This window comes from Pinus tabuliformis, chromosome 7, assembly GCF_031772625.1.
Source record: "Pinus tabuliformis cultivar Carrire ecotype Pingquan chromosome 7, CPIR1, whole genome shotgun sequence".
Lineage (NCBI taxonomy): Eukaryota > Viridiplantae > Streptophyta > Pinopsida > Pinales > Pinaceae > Pinus > Pinus tabuliformis.
In genome coordinates, this window is record NC_142293.1 from 796,701,838 (window position 1) to 796,718,397 (window position 16,560).

The 16,560-nt window shown below is 40.7% G+C and overlaps 1 protein-coding gene across 1 annotated transcript; it reads left to right on the forward strand.

The window, feature by feature from the left end:
* The first annotated feature begins 14,724 nt into the window (after positions 1-14,724).
* On the forward strand, positions 14,725-15,413 carry LOC149249980 (boron transporter 1-like). The gene is made up of 2 exons (XM_089456363.1): positions 14,725-14,854; positions 14,950-15,413. The coding sequence occupies exons 1-2, from the start codon at positions 14,816-14,818 to the stop codon at positions 15,178-15,180; spliced, it is 270 nt and encodes an 89-aa protein (XP_089312489.1). The 5' UTR covers positions 14,725-14,815; the 3' UTR covers positions 15,181-15,413.
* Positions 15,414-16,560: the final 1,147 nt, after the last annotated feature.

The window sequence follows — 16,560 nt, forward strand, 5'->3', positions numbered from 1 at the left end:
TTGTATCTCTATGTTTGCTGGCAATTCCCTTTCCTATAGTTGCTGGTTTAGTACCTCAAGACCAGCTTGCATTCCTTTTTTGCCTTGAGGTTCTGCTGTAGTGTCCTCTGATGCTGTGCCCCTTTCTTTCCTCTGTTCCTGTAGCTGCAGTTTGAGCTTCTCATTCTCTTGCTATAGAAATACTCGCTGGTAGTTTCCCAAGTGTTTTGCCATAGCTAATTCTCTTCTTGCCTCCTTGAGTTGTTCCTCCAAGGGGCCTATATCTGCTACTCCTTTAGATTTAGCTATCCTCATCCATGTGTGGGTCCTCACTCTTTCTTCCTCCAGTGCAAAGAAAAGCGGCACTGTGAATTTCTGTGGAATAATTTTCCCAGCCCCAAAAAAGTTATAATAAGAGCTCAAGCTGGGCTGGGGGCTAGGTTCCATAATGTGCTCTACCTCTTCTTCCCTTTGTGGTGATGTGGCTACCTCCCCCTCCATCCTTTCGGTCTCTTTGAGCCTGGCCAATGTTTCCTGTAGAACGACTTTAGCATCCTGTAGAGGGGTTTTTGAAGCTAACCTTTCCATTCACTCCCTCCAGGTAGTTGTCTTCGGGCTCCCCCGCTCATAAGTGGCTGATACTTTGGAGGGGGACTTCTCCTTTGGCGAGGTAGGGGTGTCTTCAATGGTAATTGGGTCCTTGGATGGAGGTTGGGGCTTGCCGGTTTTAATTCTTACACTTCTCCTCGGTTTGAAATACAGAGGAGTCTCCCTCCTTCATTTTTCTTTTGGCTTGGGAGAGGTACTTAGGGTGGCCAACACAGCTGCTGCCTCCCTAGCAAGAATTTCGACCGCTTTCTCCTTCTGTTTTCCTTTCTCAGGACTTCCTGTAGAAAGCCCTATAGTGGCTGATTTCTGGCTTCCTGTAGAAGCCGTTTTTAACTTTCCTGTAGAAACAAACGGCACCATTTTAGCCTGCTTGGCTGAGGGTGCTTTTTGTTTTAACTTTGCTAAGGCTGCCTTAGAGGTGCCCTCACTGATGTGGACTTTTTCAGTCCTTTCCACCCTGCTCTGTAGTCTTTTCTCCCTGGGTGTTAGTGTGGTTTTGTCACCCTCTGTTTTGGCAGCTTGGTTTTTCTCTTATTTTCCCTTTTATTCTTTCTTTGGTGTTTTGGCCAGGGTTTCTTGGCCTTTACCTTTCTTCTCTGCTTGAATGTGTTCCTTCTCCTCGCTGCTGGAGGAGGTGAGCTCCTCAGCCAAAATTTGGATGTCATCATCCTTAGTCAAATTTCGAAAGGTTTCCCAGGAGAGACAGATAGTGTACGTGTGGAGTGCATCTTCCACGAGGAGCTTAATGAGCCCATGATGGGCTATCTGGTCTAGCGTTCCCTCTCTCAATTTGGTGGCACACTCAATCATGGACTGCAGGAGGAAGTAAGGAAGGCTCAACTTTTTCTCTGAGGGTAGGTCCATTTGGTGTCTAAGTTCTGTGAGAAACCGGAAATGATATCCATACACGATGCTAAATCACCCCTCGCACGTGATATACTTCATAATCTGAAGGCCGACCTCACTCCAGAACGGCTGTAGGCTGGTTCTTCGTACTCCATTCTTGTCTTCTGAGAATTGTTCCTCTGGCAAAAAGAACTCCTTCTTAGCTTTCTGACCTAGTTTTCTCTCCTCCTTATCCCAAGGTACCCCCATCGATAGATCAGTTACTCTGCTAATGAACTGTGGGGTGAGTCTGAGGGTCAATCCTCTGAAGTTGACAATGGCCAATGTCTTTGACTTTGGCTTCAAGGATCGCAGGAATTCTTCTGCAACCTTGTCAACGTGACCTTGAAGCTTGTCACAGAATGACATCCATCGTGCACGAGAAAACAGGTCCACCACCTCAGGGGTTTCCCGTAACTTCTTTGAGTCTGTAGGCTCTTTTCTAATGAACCCTCCTGGCATGGTAAAAACTTGCTGTGTTGGCCTAAGCTTGCCTACTCATATACAGAAGTGGATCTTTGGGATTTCCTTAGACAGAGCGCAGAGCTATGTCTCTGTTATGCACACAGTTTATAAAATTCACGACTTTCTACGAGTGAGCCTTAACAGTGGCTCAATTATGAATCAACCTCTGGAGAAAATCCCGCATACACACTACGACGACAATTCTCATGCAGCGATAAGAAAATGCTTGTAAATTCATGCACAGATTGTAATTCACGGTTTCCTACCCCTTCAACACATCGATTTCACCACCTTTCGAACCAATTGCATGGGGGAACTATGTTCAGGCTTACCTCATTCCAGAATTACCACCTTTGACGTGAACAGTCCAAATTCCTCCGTAAGGTTGAGCTTCCTGTAGCGCAGCTTCCTGTAGAAGTCGTGCACGGATTCTGGGGAGCGCTTCAGTGGTTCTGGGTCTTCTGTGCAGCAACAAGACGTTGGAACAGGCCGAAAACTCGAAGTAACAGCCTTCAGAAAACTTAGGATGCGTACTCGGCTGTGAAACGGTTGAGAATAAATGAGTGCAATGTGCCATACATGATCTAGCCGGCGGATTTGAATTTCTGTGGAATTCGTGGCGCAGGGGTGAGCTGTCCCCGTTGGCCGACGTCACCTGCTATCATTCTGCTGCATGTATGTCTGACTGCCGAATCCTTCCCTGTATATCTACCGCTGCCACTCCTGTTAGATCGACGCTTCTCTCCGACTGGACGCTTCCCACGTGTCCATTTCTTGTCTTGTCGACACAACCAAAGCTTTTCGAATCCTATGAGGCCGTCAGGCTGGTTGTGGTGGCGAGTTTAATGGCTACCCGACTTGTTCAATCCATTCATTTCCATAGTTACACACATTTTAGAGCATCACTTATGTAATTTGACGAAACAGGGTGAGGCACTTACCTGTGCGGCCGTGGACGTGATTTTTCTTATGCTTCAGGACGAGGGGTGATGGATCCGCTTGCTGCTGCTTCGTGCACAGGCACGAGAGCTCCTTTTTATTGACTGCTGCTGGTTGCAAGACCAGTTTCCTGGCTGTGGATGGTGCATGCGCCGGCTTCATGAGTTGCAGGTTTCTTCATGGTGTGTGCTCTAGCCGGATCAACTACTACAAGATTCCTGTAGGACATCCTGTAGCCGTTTCTCCTCCTAGGGTGCATGCCGAAATAGTGGAGTCACGTTCACAGGTGCAGGGTCCTCAGATTGCCTTGACAGGTAGCGCATTGGGCCTCTGCATGCTTTATTTCCCACTTAAAATTATTTCTTCTGAGAGTCCAACGTTCTGGTATGACTGTGCAGGTATTTCAATCATATGGCAGCAATGGTGGTGAAAGGAGGCGACAACAGTGGGGGATGGAGAAAAAAAATTGGTTGCATGCCTCCTTATTGGACTTCGAGCTTCAAATTCTTCTACATAGTCGGTCCTGGCCCATCCAAAGATTCTACAGGATGTTTCCTGTAGAAATACAGAACTTCCTGTAGAAAGTCCTGTAGCTTCCTGTAGAAGGCTAAACTATGACCAGATTGTGCCCAAACCTTGGAAGAGATGAGTATTTATGGAGGGAATGCTGGTGAGGTCACCCGGTAGCATGGTAAGGACCCTTGTCCTTGAGTTGAGAGGCCTCCTTTTTTGCATGGAATACCTGTAACCTGCATTAATTTCCAAATATTTAGCCTGTTTTTCTGCTTCTGCCTCCTTTTTCTTTTTTCTCTTTGTTTTTTTTTTTTTTTTTTTTTTTTTTTTTTTTTTTGTTAGGAGACAGCAGGGGCGCCTCAATGAAGTTTTCACCCCTACTATCTGCCTTGGGCGCCTCAGAGAGGTTTTCACCCAAGGGTCTTTTTTATTCCAATTCTTTTTTCAGAGAGACAACAGGGGCGCCTCAATGAGGTTTTCACCCCTACCATCTGCCTTGGGAGCCTCAGAAAGGTTTTCACCCAAGGATCTTTTTTATTATTATTATTATTATTTATTTATTTTTATTTTTATTTTTTATGCTCATGGTATGCCCAAGACAGAGGCAGAACCCTTCTCTATGACCAGAACTGATTTTTCCACAGTTTTAATGAACTCTTGCCTCGAAAGAGGTTTCCTGTAGATCTTTAGTCGATGCCCATTGACGAGTATGGGGATGGCTTCCTCATCAATGGTCCGAATAAGAACAGACCCATTGTCATTACATTTCTCCACTGCATATGGTCCTAGCCATCTTGTCCTCAGCTTCCCCTTGAAATCCTTATGTCTGGAATCATATAGCAGCGCCCAATCTCCCGGTTGGAATTGCTTGTCATTGAGGTGCCGGTCATGCCATATCTTCCTCTGAAGTTGAACCACTTCTGAGTGGAGAAGGGCCTACATTCGGTGTTCATGTAGCCCATTCAGCTGCAATAACCTTTCTCTTTGGGCATGGCTAAGATCTAGGTCCAGCTGAGCTGCCATCCTCAATGTGGTTTACTCGAACTCAATTGACAGCAAAGCTCTCTTCCCATAGACCAGTTCATAAGCTGTGAAACCGGTTGTGGTCTTCCAAGTGGTGTTGTAAGCCCAAGTGGCCTCAACCAGGCGATTTGCCCAATCCTTTCTGCTGCTGCTCACCACCTTAGTCAAAATCCCTTCTAATGCTCTATTGGTGACTTCCACCTACCCATTTGCTTGAGGATGATAGGGGGTGGAAGTCCTATGCTTGATCTTGTGATGAGCAAGCAAGTCTTCAATTAAGTTTGAGGTGAACTGGCTCCCTTGATCGGTGACTAACTCTCTTGGGTAGCCAAATTTGTAGAAGATGTTTTCTCTTAAAAACTCAGCCACCTTTTCTTCTATCACTGCTTTGATTGCCTTGGTTTCTGCCCACTTTTTCAGATAGTCTGTGCACACAATCATGTAAGACCTTTGCCTTGAAGGAGGATTGATAGGACCCACAAAATCCATACCCCACTTCTCAAATGGTTCAAGTGTCACTTGAGGTTGGAGAGGCATTTCGTCCCTTGGGGTCGGCTTCCCCATCCTTTGGCATCGGTCACATTGGCTGATATATCTCTTGACATCTTGATGAAGCATGGGCCAATAGTAGCCTGCCTGTAGGATTTTGAAGGCAATCCTCTTGGCTGCAAAATGTCCTCCACAAGGCCCATCATGAAAGGTTAGGAGGATGTCAAAGACTTCCTCCTCCCTTACACAACGCCTTAAGATCTGATCTGGGCCAAGTTTGAACAGGTTGCCCCCGATCCAAGTGAATGAGGCACTCTTCCTCACAATTCTGCTTTTCTCTTTTGAAGATAGATGCGGAGGGAACTGTGCTGAGACCAGATAGTTTGCTATATCAGCAAACCATGGAGAGAGTACTGAGATAGCAAATAGATGTTCATCGGGCATCTGGTCGTCCACTGTTCCATCTTCACCTGTAGGTAAATCCAATCTAGACAAGAAGTCAGCAACAACATTTTCTTTACCTGGTTTGTCAACGATAGTCAAATCAAACTGCTGCAACAGAAGTAACCATATAATAATACGAGCATTCACATCTGGTTTATTCATTAAATATCTAATTGCAGCATGATTAGTATGTACAAATGTTTGATAGCCAGTGATGTAGTGTCAGAACTTGTTCAGGGCATGGACCACGACCAAGAACTCTTTCTCAGTTACAGTATAATTCATTTCTGCCTTGGATAAGTTTTTGCTGACAAAGTATATGGCATATGGGAGTTTTTGTTCAACCTGTCCTAAGACTACCTCTATGGCTTTGTTCGAGGCATCCGTATGGATGTGGAAATGTAGGACCCAGTTTGGACCTCTCAATATCGGGGCGGACACCAACTTATCCTTTAATTCATTCAGAGCCCTTTGACAGTCGTCCGTCCATTTGAACTCGACATCTTTTGCTAAGAGGCCAAACAGTGGCGAGGCTAGCTTACGTAAGTCTTTAATAAATCTTCTATAATATCCTGCTAAGCCTAAGAAACTCCGAACATCTCTTACCTTCTGACGAGGTGGAACCTTTTTGATGAGAGCAATTTTATTGGGATCCACCTGCAATCCTTGGCAAGAAATGGTATGTCCTAGCACGGTTCCTTCAGTCATCAGGAATTCACATTTTTCAGTACTAAGGGATAGGTTCATTTCAATGCACTTGGTTAGAACTTTTCCCAGATTGGACAATGCTTCCTGGAAGTTGGACCCATAAGGAGTGAAGTCATCCATATAGATTTCCATCGAATCATGGACCAGCTCAGAGAAGATGCTCAATACTGCTCTTTGGAAAGTGGCAGGAGCATTGCATAGCCCAAAGGGAAGGACCCGGTAAGCAAAGGTAACCCAAGGACAAGTGAAGGTGGTCTTATCTTGGTCTTCCGGGCTGATTTGGATCTGGTTATACCCACTGAACCCATCTAGGAAAGAGAAGAACTTCCTCCCCGCCAGTCCATCCAACACTTGATCTATGAAAGGCAGAGGAAAGTGGTCTTTCTTGGTGGCTTTGTTCAGTTCTCGGTAGTCCACATAGATTCTCCACTTTCCATTTTTGTTGGGTACCAACACCAGAGGGGACACCCACTCGCTATCCGAGATGGGGTAGATGAATCCTGCATCCAACAATTTTTGCAATTCTTCTTTGACAATGTCCTTAAGGGCTGGATTCATTCTCCTCTGAGGTTGCCTGACCGGTTTACAATCTTCTTTGATGTAGATGTGATGGGTACAGACCAAAGGATGGACTCCTTTCATCTCTTTATAGCTCCAAGAAAAAGCATCTAGATGACTGGCCAACAGACTATACAGCTCCTTTTCCTGGGAAGGAGATAGGAAGAAGCTGATCTTTAACGTTCTCTTGGGGCCAAACTCCACATTTTTTACTCTGGGAGAGATTGGGTCGGTCGCACAAAGGTCCACTAAGGTGCTGGCTTGAGTATCCTCCACCAATTTCTCTAAAGACAATGCACTGGGAGGCGGATTCTGAATCAAGGTCTCAATCAAATCATCCTCGGTTTGAGGACCTCCCCTGGTGGTCTCTAAGGTGCACAAGGGTGCAGAGTACACCTCATCCTCTTCTCCTTCTTCCAACCAAAGCGGTAAGTCATGCTCTAATAGAGGTTGGGCAGGAGGGTATAGGACTAGCTGCTTGGACATAGGACCATTTTTGATGGTCATGTTTCCTACTCGGCAGCTTATGTAAGCATCCGCAGTGGCTAACCAAGGTCTTCCCAAAATAAGGGGGTATCCAGTAAGCTTTGCCTTTGGTTGAAGAACCAAGAAGTCCGCAGGGTACTCCCAAGAGTCAACAGAGACCAAGGCATCCTCCACAATCCCTTCGGGAGTCACAGTGGAGCGATCTGCCAACTGCAGGACCGTCGAGGTCTTCCTTAAGGAACCCTGAAGGTTGAGTTTGAGCATGGTATCCCTGGTCATCACATTAATGGCCAAGGTTAATTTTAGGGGCGAATAATTGCCCAAAGGCGAAATTTAAGGCTTTTTATATTTTAATAGGGCGAATTTTTAATTAAAATAATAAAAACTTTTTTATATAATTAGCCCATATTTTATTTAAAAATTAATTTATTTTTTTATTTTAGCCCAGGGCGGATAAACTAACCGAATCGTATTTGATCAAAATCGCCCCATTTTGATATTTGCGGAATCGTATTTGATCAAAATCACCCCATTTTGATATTTTCTCCCGGTTTGGGAGAGAAAAATCGCCATTTTTGATTTACAGTTTGGGTTTTCTGGTTTGGGAGTGGTTTGTGAGGGTCGATTTGGTCCCGGGAGTGGTTTGTGAGGGTCGATTTGGTCATGGGATGTTAGATTTGTTTTGAAATGGAGGGCGGAGCTTAATTTGTTTTCAAATGGAGGGCGGCTCCCTGTTTTCACGGATTCAGCCCGCTGTTTTGGTGTATATGGCTCCCTGGGTCCCTGTATAAAAATGGTTTTGAAATAGGTTTTTTCATCCTAGTTCACAAATCTAAATGTTCTAGTTAGCAGCAGCAGTTTCGGTGCGATATTCTTGCATTTTCAGATTTCAATCCGCTTATTCTTCTCTTGTTTTGGTATCCATTGTTTCTTGGATTTGAACGGCTCATGCCACTGCAGCAGCAACAACAACAGTCGGTACTTGACAGAATTGTTGGCTGAGCGCGAGAAATTAGGCCCCTTTATGCAGGTCCTGCCCATCTGTAGCCGGCTTTTGAATCAGGGTAAGTTGGCTTCATATGTCTTGTTTTTCTTCAAGTTTGAAGTACAGGAGAAAATAGTTGCTAAGTATGATACAGATTATCAGTTGTTCTGGAAGGCCAAATTAGGTGGATTCATGCCTCCTGCAGTTGGAACAGGGGTGATAATCACTTTGCCAGTGAACGTTGAATGCTTCCGTTGGTTTGGAAGCAAAGATAACCGTGGCTCCAAATTGTTCTCACAAACCCAGAAATGCAGACTGCTAGAAAATATTAGATTTGTGTTGTCTAAAATGTGGCGCAGTAGTTATTTTTATTGGCAAAAGATAGGGTTGTAGGGCCCTTAAAGTATATGGGAAACATACAGCATCTGGACTTATGGAAACATGGAGCCTGGATCTTCCAATAGGTGGATCTGGGAAAAAATAGAAGAATTCTTGATTTCCCTTCCCAAGCAAAAAGTGCGAATGGCTGTTAATAGCCCCTTGCTGTTCCAAACATCATTTTATTTGCTTTACTGAATGGTCTGATTTATATTCCAACCTTTTTTTTTCACTACATGCTCCTTTTTCCAACCAAGATCATGTTACTCCACAGCGTTTAGTCGATGCAAATCATATATATATGGCATTTATTTCATGTATATTGGCAGTTGAACTTTTGCCAATATTTCTACGACAGCTATTATTGCTGATCAGATCTTGATTGTCTGCTGGTCACATTTTTGATTTTGGGATTGTCTAGTATAACTAACATTAGAAGGTTCTTTTCAAGAGTAAATGTTCAACTCATTATCTGATGTAGAGGTCTTTTATAAAGGAGATGACTGTTGAATGAGTTGAATTTTCCATTTCCTTGTAACTTTGTTTGTGGCTTTCCTTGAAGAATGTCTGGACTTGTTTATGTTGATTAAGTAGCATCTTTCATCAAAAGGTCATGTTGTGCACAGGCTTCAAAAATTTTCTTGCATGTAATGTTGTTTTGATTCATTCAGTTTGGATGTGTGATTGTATGTTTGAATCTTTGTCAACTTTATGGTCTTTAAGACTTATGCATTGCTACATTTTTAATGCTGTAAAGTAAGAAACTGAGGCAGGAGCTGCTGAGGAATGTGGCAGTATCTTGTAGTTTCTCAAGCTGATATTCTCATGTTCGTGTAAAAGGTATATTAACTCTGCTGATATTCAAGCATGGGGTAAGTAGCCGTGATCTGCTTACTCTTTTTATGATTGTCTGTGTCCTCCCTTTTGTTGTGTTGTTGAGCTGGAAAGTTATCAGTACTTACCCTAAATATTACAGCATTTGGATGTTTGCAATCTGCCAGTATCCCAAGATGAATATTGTGATGGAGAAGGCAACTTCCTGCTTCTGATTCCCATGTATTGTTCGTGTTGGAAAGATCTAGGCAATGATTGTTGTATTGTTCATATTTTTCATTCAGCTTGATCTCAGTACAATTGTCTCAAATGTCTTTTATGGTGAGAGGGAGCGTTATAGTCATGTTGCCAAGTATGGGCTGGTTCATAGGGTTGAGTGAGGGAATTGGGTGTTTTCTTGCCTGAGTCATGGGTCAGTTAGCACTATTTATATCAAATGTGGCCTGAATGCTGTTTGAAACTGGAGATACTAATGACCTCAATGATGTGAAAAATTGGAGATACCGTATGGCCTCAATGGTGTTTGTAATCAAAATCTGGATTGAACACAGTGTCTGTATAGACTGTAGTTCAAGTTTTGTATAGACCTTTTGAAAAGTTTTCGAGGCAAGAAATCTGTTGTATTAATATTGTCTAATTTGTAATAAGGAAACTGCTATGAGGTGCTTTGGACTACTTGGGAATGAATTTTTGTCTCAGATGTCGATAGTCTGTACTGTGGTAGACAATAAGATGATTTCTTTTCTCAGGGATTGCAATTGCTTTCCGGAAGATGGGGTATACCTGTTCGTGGTACTTCTTTCGACATCAAGTTGATAAACCTTCCCTTAGACTTGACCTTTGTTTGGTTCTTGTTCGTTGGGTGATGATAAAAAATGTAATATTCATTTGTATTTGTTGATTTTATACTCATGGAACTTGTTTCTTATTGTACTCAGTTCTTTTGATGCAAGAAAGAACAACAGACTAGTTTGAGCTTGAGGTACTTGAAGCGGCAGCAGCTCTCTTCTCACTGTTATTAACTGTTATATGACATATTAACTGTTATACGCTTTTGATTTTTCTGCCTTTGAGAACCTTGTGAGTTGTATGTCATTGAAGGGTGACTTGGTTTGAATAGTTAGCTTTGGAGAGCAGTTAGAGGAAGAAATAACTCAAACCCAAACTCAACAATGGAATTTTTATCAATGTGTCCATTCCAATAGATTATTATTCTAAATCTAGATGATGTGGCAACAATAATTATATATTTTTTGGAATGTACCTCAGTGAATGATCACCTTTTGTAATATTTTAAGTGCCGCTACATAGAGATGTTATTTCTATGCTTAATTAATTGCATTGATGTGCCATAGAGCAATGCAATGCATCTGGATACTTGAAGTCTTGGAATTGCAGAGCAGCATTTGCTTGATTCCTTGGTAGCTGTTTGAAGATCCTAACCAAACTGATGTTTCTTTCAGAATTGTGGTTCTTTGTCATAGTAGTATAGTACGCTGTTCCTGAGATTACCTTTGGTTCTGTTCTGAGATCTGTAGAGAATTGTTGAGCAAGGGGGGAGGATAGCTTCATCTTAAAGCATCCCTCTACCCAACGTTAAGCTTGATGGGAAGAATTATCCTATCTTCAAGTGAAGGGTGCTAAACATATAATTGAAGAATTGATTGTTAAGACTTGTGGAGGGTAAGAAGACAAATTGCACTGTTGCTAAAGAATTAGTAAAGCTTTTGGCGCACAATGAAGATGTGCAGTACATTATAAGTTTTACTATTGCAGATCATATTGGTCCTCAAATTAGAAGTTTGATTAGTTCTTGTAAGATTTGGACTAGGATTCTCTAACAGAACAAGGATTCTCTATTCTAGGAAATGACTGTATGCATTTTAAATGATTGGTTGTGTATATCACTGTTTATACGATACGTATTCAGGATGTGCAAGATCAATTTGGAGCAGTTGATGATAGAATTGATCCTAAAGTTCGTAGTGCCACTATTCCAATGGTTGAAAAAAATGTTTCAGCCATTTGTGACCAGTGTGAATGCCACTGATAAAGTGGCTAACTTTCTTGGTGGAATGTTACTGCAGAAAGAACATTGCTGGAACAGATTCACTTAAAAGAGTGTATACCGAGCACTTACACTGAAATCACTAAGAAGAAAGGGAAGAAGTCTGCATAGAAAAGTTTAAAGGAAAGTTCACAAAAAACCCTTGAAAAATGATGTTGTATCAAGCAGGGCCATTATTGCAGAGATTGTGTCAAGGCCCATTACCACAGTAAATATATATTATTTAGAACTATGTTGTAATTTTTGTCAGGGTTCATGTTTAGGTTCAACTATCACTGGCTACCCTATTCTGGAAGAGCTTTTGCTCTCCTAAAGACATCTTGATCTAACTCTTCATTCTTTGTTTTCACCTCCATAAAAAATCTCTAGTGGATTCATAAATTTTCCTTTTATTGTGACAGACTATTTTATGTGGTATTGTTGGCATACCTCCTTCAAATGGTGTTATTCCTGATTCTCCAATGCACATGAAAGGCTTAGCTACCCTCAAACATCAGGTACCAATATATTGGAATTATCAATTGCAGCTTCTCAGGGAAAAGACACAATTCAGACATTTTATAGACGAGTAACTTACAAGTACTTTTGTTACAGTTGGTGCTTAGCAAGTTAGTGACAACAATCTGGAAAAGTATGCAGAAAAATTCAACCTTAGGGAAATTATACAGAAACATGCAAGAAGCCTATGAGCAAATGCAGACCCCAATGGTTTATCAGCGTCCACCTGCCTTGGTAATGGTCTTATTTTTGAGTTTGGGTGTTTCATTTTATCTAATTTTCCTCTCCCTTTATTTATTTGTCTTGTCATGTCCCAACCATTTATGCAGGCACTTAAGGAATTGAAAGAGACCACAATTCAGTTGGCCGCAAGTACTGGGAATATGGATGCCCAGTTGATGAATCAATTTTTAATGTTGACAAGGACGTGGATGACCTGCTTCCTGTTGAGGTGAAAGAACAACAATTGAGTAATTTGTTGCAATCTCTGATGGTGGTTGGCTGCCTTGCAGTAATGCCCATCATTAGAAAGATCCCAACTTCTGTGCTTTGGGGTTACTTTGCCTTCATAAACTTGTGTTATTGGTTTGTTTTCCCATCGAGAAAATCAATAATGCAAGGTCAAATCAGTTGTGAATGATTGATGGCATAATGAAAAGGCGAACCTTTACTCAAAAAAATAATAATAGATCATTTTTTATAAATGTAGCTTTAGAATGATCTTGCTTTGAAGTAGAGACTAAAATCAAGGAAATGATAGGAAGCCTACAATGTTGGATTAGTGCTTAGTTCAAATAAGCATGACAATGAGAGGCCTTTTGAACATGATTGTGAGGTTATTGTTGATTCAAATATTTTTTCAGCAGAAAAATAAAGCATGGAGTGAACATTTAGTGCACAAATATCCCCTGTTTTAATGGATGACTAAAACCAGGAGGCCTTACAACCATATATGTAAAGTCAAGTCAATGGTTCTACATGGTTCAGTCATTTAATATACTCAAAACTTTAGCCCAAAAATTAATACAATATAAGTCTGCTCTAGAATACAACAGAAGCAAAATAGATCACATATATGCCCTTCCCACACTCATTTCTTCTGCTAATTTTGGACACTGACTACCATTTCAGTTCTGGGCATTTTTGTGGTATTGATGTTTGGCCCAACGAATACCAGCTGAAGTCCCTTCCTTCACCATTTTGGCCCCAGTAGACGCCACACATTTCATCTTCTTGTTAGTTTTTATAATCTGCTAATCTGGTCAAGACCACAGACTTGTTTTTCTGTGCTGTGTCCTGGTCGTTGTATGAATAATCCCACTGCTTAGGCCCATGTAAGCCCAAATGAATTTCTACGCTCATTGGAAGCCATTAATGCAATCAAATACTGTTCACACAGCGCTTCAATATTTCTAAAATAGTTAAATTGATGTTCACCAGAAGTGTAACAAAGGAACTGAAACTATGAACAGTTTGGACAATCATTGTTGATTCAAATATAACAAAAGATATAATTAATGTTTCTAGAGTAGAAGATACATTTGAGTGGAATTGTCCTTAGCTCAATTGTAATCGCAGCGCTATGTCTTTATTTAAATTCAGTGACTGCAAAAAAATATAATGGGTGTGGATGGTTTCTAAGGTTGAAAAGGAGATGTCAATATGGTGTAATAGATGGTTATCATCAAGGGGGATAAGTTAGTGCTGGTGAAATCCCTACTTGAAGCCATCCCTGTGAGCAAATGCAGACCCCAATGGTTTATCATCCTCCACCTGCCTTGGTAATGGTCTTATTTTTGAGTTTGGGTGTTTCATTTTATCTAATTTTCCTCTCCCTTTATTTATTTGTCTTGTCATGTCCCAACCATTTATGCAGGCACTTAAGGAATTGAAAGAGAGTACTTTGAGACATTTGAGAAGGAAAGGGCCAGTGAACTAGGTTTCTTTGGTTTTTAGTGCATTTGTTTGCATTCTATATTTGTAGAGATTACATCTCAGATTAAACTTTGAGTTGGGCTCATGCTCTGGCCATCAAAGCATTTGAATGCTGGGGGTTTTACACCCCTTTAAAGTTTTGCAGCGATCTTTTGATTAGATCTTCAATGTAAGACTTCACGGAAGTCAAAAACTGGCAGGCAGAAAAAGTCCTGCATGTTGTACTGACAATGATATGTCTAGGGTAGTTTAAAATAACTTCTTGTTTCTTTTGAATAAATCTTCTTGTAATACTAGAGAGGCCACTCAGTTTTGGTGATATTTTCAGTGCTTTGTTTAGTTATGTGAATTCGTTAGATGCAAAACAAGTATTGGTTAATTTCATGAAAACCAATCTGCAGAATTGGAAATGTAAGCATATGTGCATGAATGTAGTAGAGAAAGGGGTACTGTTCTAATTGAAGTGAGAGTGAAAGAGACCTTTTGAAAATGTTATTGTTTCAAGCAGTTGGAACGGTATCAGTAGGAATCAGTATGCAGAAATTAAACAGAATAAATGGGAAATTCACAGCACTTTCAGTGTGCCTTGCTTGGCATATCTTGTTGGATGGTGCCCTTATACATAAAATTGAACAAGAACTAAATCATATTATATCGTGGTACTGATTTGTTATAGCGCTTAAATATTCCTAAAATAGTTAAATTGATGTTCACTAGAAGTGTAACAGAGGAACTGAAACTATGAACAGGTTGGACAATCATTGTTGATTCAAATATAACAAAAGATATAATTAATGTTTCTAGAGTAGAAGATACATTTGAGTGGAATTGTCCTTAGCTCAATTGTAATCGCAGCGCTATGTCTTTATTTAAATTCATTGACTGCAAAAATATATAATGGGTGTGGATGGTTTCTAAGGTTCAAAAGGAGATGTCAATATGGTGTAATAGATGGTTATCATCAAGGGGGATAAGTTAGTGCTGGTGAAATCCCTACTTGAAGCCATCCCTGTGAGCAAATGCAGACCCCAATGGTTTATCAGCCTCCACATGCCTTGGTAATGGTCTTATTTTTGAGTTTGGGTGTTTCATTTTATCTAATTTTCCTCTCCCTTTATTTATTTGTCTTGTCATGTCCCAACCATTTATGCAGGCACTTAAGGAATTGAAAGAGACCACAATTCAGTTGGCCGCAAGTACTGGGAATATGGATGCCCCAGTTGATGAATCAATTTTTAATGTTGACAAGGACGTGGATGACCTGCTTCCTGTTGAGGTGAAAGAACAGCAATTGAGTAATTTGTTGCAATCTCTGATGGTGGTTGGCTGCTTTGCAGTAATGCCCATCATTAGAAAGATCCCAACTTCTGTGCTTTGGTCCTGATTGCTGGCCATCTAACTGGCAGCGTGCACCAGTCTTTGTCCTTAGAACACCAGGCGAATCAAGCATTGTATTGCATATCAAATCTAATAAAGTACCAATGATTCTACAGCTCTGGTTAAGTACTCAATAGTGCTTCCAAGGTTGCAGAACTTCAATCTACAGTCATAGATATTGAATGGGTGTTTGCAGTTATATTGTTCCTCTGCCAAGAACTCTGCTCTTTTGGACCTCAATTCCCCTCAAATAAAAATGTTCTGTTTAATTGGAACTTATTTACATCCTAACATGCAGGTCAATTTCTCCAAGAGAATGTACGTGGGCAACAAATGATATCCAAGTTGAAATCTTAACAATGGAATTAACTAATTATTTTCAATCGATTTCCTTCATTGTTGCTGGTTGATTTTTCCTGGGATTATCGACATCTCATTTATTGGGTTCACCTCACCCTGATTTGAACTTCTTTCATTTGAATCAACTTCATCTCTGGTTAGAACATTTTTTGATTGATTTCATTTTCCAACAAATGTGGTATTTAAGTTACTTTCTTCTTGCAAGTCGATTTTACCGTTATTAGTACACTGCTAGTAGATTTGTTTGACATGATCATTTTCTTCAATTTCAGGGTCGACTAGCTTAATGATAGTGTCCTTTTGCTTCAGCTCATGTTCATTCATCAGTTCTCAATTGATTCTCTCTGTGTTCAAAATGGATTCAAGTAGCTTAGGAATTACATCGATTTCCATGTTCATTCATCAGTTCTCAATTGATTCTCTCTGTGTTCAATGGATTCAAGTAGCTTGGAAATCACATCAATTTCCTTTTATATTGTATTAAAATGTACAGGAATGTCATAGTGGAATTGATTTCCACAACAATACTTCTTTGTAACTATGGACTTTATCTCAACTCAACTGGATTTCATTTCTAACAAGAGATTTCCTTAATAAATTCCTCTTGACAAATTTTTCTGTTATAAAACTTTGCAAAAGCATACCCTTGTGTATAGCTCACTACACAAGAAAATTCATTTTTGAAGCATAATTCTTATACTTGCAACTTTCATTTCTCTGTATAGACTTTCTAGAAAATAAATTGCGTGTGAAGAGTCTATATTCCACTCTTGGATTCATTTTGTTCGAGAGTAACGAACCTAGTAGTCACAGGACGAAACAAACCCTGAGGCAGTAAAAATTTGTACATGGGTCCACATTTTCTCCCGTTATGGTCCTTACAGAGAGTGCATTGAAGGTAGGTATGTTGCAGTTGGTAGAATATGACGAATGTGCTCCCTTCATGTTCTCTAAGACGACAACTTACAATTATTTGACAATTTCCTCATCCAAATGATTTTGAATGAGTAATTTCATCTAAATTTAA

Bases quoted from the DNA above. Each gene is read 5' to 3' on its own strand.
- LOC149249980 (XM_089456363.1), top strand. From the start codon at position 14,816: ATGCAGACCCCAATGGTTTATCAGCCTCCACATGCCTTG. The intron at 14,855-14,949 runs GTAATGGTCTTA...CCATTTATGCAG, and splicing joins ATCAGCCTCCACATGCCTTG to GCACTTAAGGAATTGAAAGA.